Raw genomic sequence first — 4079 nt, 5'->3', positions numbered from 1 at the left:
CTACTGGCCACACAAGGGTCACAAATGAAAAAAAGCTGGGTGTGGTGGCAGAGGGATTTAATCTCCACAGTTGAGTTCCCAGGATACCCTGGTCCAACTCAATGCATATAATTGTTTCCAACAGTGCCCGAAGCCACAAATTCTGACCCCCCTCTCTCCTAGATGAGAGAGGTGTCTGAAGTTTCCCATTTCTTCAAATCCAGAAGTCACCGGTTCCTGTTTATTGCCAGCAAGAACAGCCGAACTGCTCGGGGTAGAGCAAGCGCTTGCAACACAGATGGCACATTATCGTCCCAAAGGAGAGGGTCTTGGGCTGCCTGATAGCCTTGAGTGTGTCCATGAGCTGAGCACAAAGTTGGGTAAATCTCTCTATAGAGACGTCAAACATGTAATAGCACTCCAGAGGGGCCGGGTATCGCTCCTCATTCATCTTGCTCAGTTTGGCCGAGTGCTGCAAAAAGTCCATCAGGATGGGCATGGAGAAATAATTGTCATAGAAACCAACTCTGGTGAGCTGGCAGCACTGGCTGAGGGCAGGAATGAGGTCAGCGAGTTGAGGGTCCGTCATCCTACAACCCTTCAAGTCCAGGGACTGCAAAGTGTGTGCTGTATTCTCTAGGAGAACGCAGAGAGGTGTAAGATCCAAATCCAGTAAGACCACACCACTCAGGTCCAGATGTCTTAGCTGAAAGAGCTTCTGACACTGGGAGATGCCATCCAAGTCTGACTGCGAGATTTGGCAGTATGTGATGGAGAGGGTCTCCAAAGGCGTCATCAGGCACCTAGGGGCAAACAAAGGGTTTAGTTCAGACAAAAGGTATTGGCGTGTGTATACTGAGGTTTTACAAGAAGATGGAGACACGTGTCTCAAGATCAGTGTAATTATATGAAGATGTGGGTACCCAGGGTACTACTGTCTGTTGGAATCTGCGGTCAAACCACGCCCACAACTTTCCCAGCTGTGAACTAGCTTGATGCACACTTATTCATTGTTTGTTCCCAGTGACTGGCTGGCCCCGTGCACCACTACATGTTTAAAACGAAAGGGAGAGGTCTGCTCTAGTCGCTGACCCAGCTGGCCATCCTTGCTTACCCGAGGACCTGATTCATGTGGTCTCTGAGAAAGTACATGCCCGCCGTGGAGAGATGCTGGAGGCAGTTGAGACTGCAGAACTGAGAGAGGAACTTGCTGATGTACTTCTCTTCCTTGTCCCTTGTCCTGTTGCTGACCACGTAGTGGCCCGACAGACTGAGCCTTCGAAGATTTCTCATTTTGCCGAAGTAAGGAGTAAAATGGGCCAGCTTGAATACGCTCCACTCCACGTTCACGTCTAACTCCTCCACGTGCTCTGCCGGGAAAATATTCAAGATCTGTCTGATAATGCAGAGAGACACGTGCCAGAGGTGTATCTTCCTACAGCAGAACTCTATGGAGTCCTTCCTCTGCAGGGCCCACTGCAAGAAGCATGTCTGTTCCTTAGCTACGCGGATCCCAATGTGAAAGTCGGCGGCCACCGTCAAGCGCTGCTTCTGCGCATGCGCATGTCGGTGAGAGCCCTTCGCCACTTGCTTCGCCTCATCCAGGCTCTCTGCTGAGCAGCCACCATCCTCTGCCCCAGCCCAGATGCTCCAGAAGTCATGGTGCTCCTTCCTCAGGTTCAGAACCTGAAGTTTTCCCCTCCTGTGGGTAAAGCATGTGAAATGTCAGCTACATGACCAGACCCAACGCTGAGGCAGCCTTTACTACACACTTCTAAACTCTGCTCTTCCGCCTGCCCAGGTGTGTGTTTTTCAGCCCTGAGTGTCTAGCCTACATTCACGCATGCTATGGAAGCTTTCCCTGAGCGCCATGTGCAGACCTGACTACGTCCTTTTCCTAACTTGCTCTCTGTTTTTCCTTAGTCCTGTATTTAGTGGTCATGGGAACGCCAGGGCGGCTCACTCCACTGGGCGGCTGCGGCTGCTCTAAGATCCAGTCTACAGTCAATGTCCTTAGTACAAGCCAAGACTGGCTGTCAAGGCCTCTGCATCCTGCCTGATGATCCCGCCGGAAGCCTCCCATGCACGGGTGAAGAAGCCATTCTCCTCGACCCCACAGGCTCTTCCCTGTACGCCACGAGCTCCATCCTTCAGTTCTGGCTTACTGCTTACCTGGGCTGAAACTTTCTTTTCAGCCGCATGTCTACTCCTGCCAGCACAGCCTGGAAGGTTTCCAAGTCAGGGGTCGTCATCAATGCCCCCACAGGGAGACAGGGGAAAGGCCAGGCTGCCACCATTTGCTGTCGTGATCTTAGTGTGTCTGCCAGTGAAGGCCTCCTTGAAGAGTGCTGGGAAGAGCTCCACAGGCAGGTTCTCCACATGGGAAATGGCCAAGGCCTCATCTCTGAGCAGAGCCTGCCTTGCCAGCGTCAGGAGTGTGGGTGGGATCTGAACACCCATCCTGCAAGGTCTTCTGTCAGAAGGTGCCTGGGGAAGTATTCAGGTAAGAATACATTGTCACAATAAAGCTTAGAAAACTAGCCAGGTGGTGGTGGCCCACGCCTTTAATCCCAGCCCTCGGGAGGCCTTTAATCCCAGCCCTCGGGAGGCAGAGGCAGGCGGATGGCTGTGAGTTTGAGGCCAGCCCTGTGTACAAAGCGAGTCCAGGACAGCCAAGGCTACACAGAGAAACCCTGTCTCGAGAAGAAAAAAGAAAAAAGAGAAAACTTCCTCACCATCACCAGAAGCACTCAAGTCAGAGTTACTGCTCTGGGAATGGCAGAGATGGCAACTTAAGCCATTGTCCTCAAAGACGGTCTCAAAGCCAAACTCCCTCACTGGCATCATGGGAGCCCCTCTATCACCCAAACGAGAACATGATTTACAGGTCAGAACACCTCTGTATGACCCTTCCTCAAAAATAAAGCCGGGCGTGGTCGTACACGCCTTTAATCCAAGCACTTGGGAGGCAGAGGCTGGCGGGATCCTGGTTTCCAGATCAGAATATCTTATATTTGACCCTTTAGACAGGGGCAGGAAGATAATCTGTGAGTTCCAGACGAGCCTGGCGTACAAAGCCAGTCTAGGACAGCAGAGACCACACAGAGAAAACCAAAAATCAAACAACAACAAAGAAAAAAAAAAACAAAAAACCACACAGGAAAACACAAAACCAAAAACAACAAAAAAAGCCATTCATTGTGGCTCGGTGTTCAATTCCCAGCAAGAAGATGAAGACAGTCAGTTCCTACAGGCCTTCCTGGGTCACAGACGCAGACCACATCCAAAGAACAAAACTATTTGTAAAAGATGCAAATCGAAGCCCAGTGTCTTCAAATGTGATCATCTGAAGAGACAGAAATCACAATTTCTGGTTCCATCTTGGGGTATTGCATGCCTTTAATCTCAGCACTCTCCAGGCATGGTGGGGTACGCCTTTAATCCCAGCACTCCAGAGACAAAGGCAGGCAGATCGCTGTGAGTTCGAGGCCAGCCTGGTCTACAAAATGAGTCCAGGATAGTCGGGAGTATTACACAGAGGAACCCTGTCTGATCTATCTATCACTACTCAGGAAGGAAGAGGCAGCCGGATTGCTGATCAAAGCTACACAGAGAAAGTCTGTCTCCAAAGAAACCAACCCCCGCTCCAAAAAAAAACTTAAATAAAATAAAGGTCTTTACATCAAACTGCCAAACAACCCAAGGGAAAATAATTACTTACTAGGTCTGAGCACCGCCGATAGGCCTCTGGATCTCAACAGAACCAGGAAGTTCCTCCAAGTTTCAGGTCTCTGTTTCCCTGGCTTTTATATGCCTTTCTGCCTACCCTCCCTATTGCAGCCACACCTTCAAACCACAAACTGGAATTTGATTGGATGGTTCAAATTCCTCAGGAGAAAAGCCCCCACCACACCTCTCAAAAAACCCTTGAGTAGATATAAACATTCCACTTGTTAATTAATTACACAATACTGATGTGTTGATTTGTTCTTTCTTTTGCTTAATTCTTTTTTTTTTTTTTTTTTTTTTTTTTTTTTGGTGGTGGGGGGAGGCAGGTCGTGTTTCGAGACACGGTCTCTCTGTGTTATCTCTGGCTGTCC

At 49.6% G+C, this 4079-nt stretch overlaps 1 protein-coding gene across 1 annotated transcript; it reads right to left on the bottom strand.

Annotated features, from left to right (window-relative positions):
• Nucleotides 1–220: 220 nt before the first annotated feature.
• On the bottom strand, nt 221–2439 carry LOC127210530 (oogenesin-2-like). Its single transcript, XM_051170178.1, is given in 3 exon segments — nt 221–782; nt 2152–2276; nt 2278–2439. Coding segments are annotated over 3 exon segments (849 nt in total).
• Between the last annotated feature and the right edge of the window lie 1640 nt (nt 2440–4079).

Source organism: Acomys russatus, chromosome 28 (assembly GCF_903995435.1).
Source record: "Acomys russatus chromosome 28, mAcoRus1.1, whole genome shotgun sequence".
Taxonomy (NCBI): domain Eukaryota; kingdom Metazoa; phylum Chordata; class Mammalia; order Rodentia; family Muridae; genus Acomys; species Acomys russatus.
The sequence above is the reverse complement of the archived record's forward strand: the minus strand, read 5'-3'. Positions and strand labels throughout refer to the sequence as shown.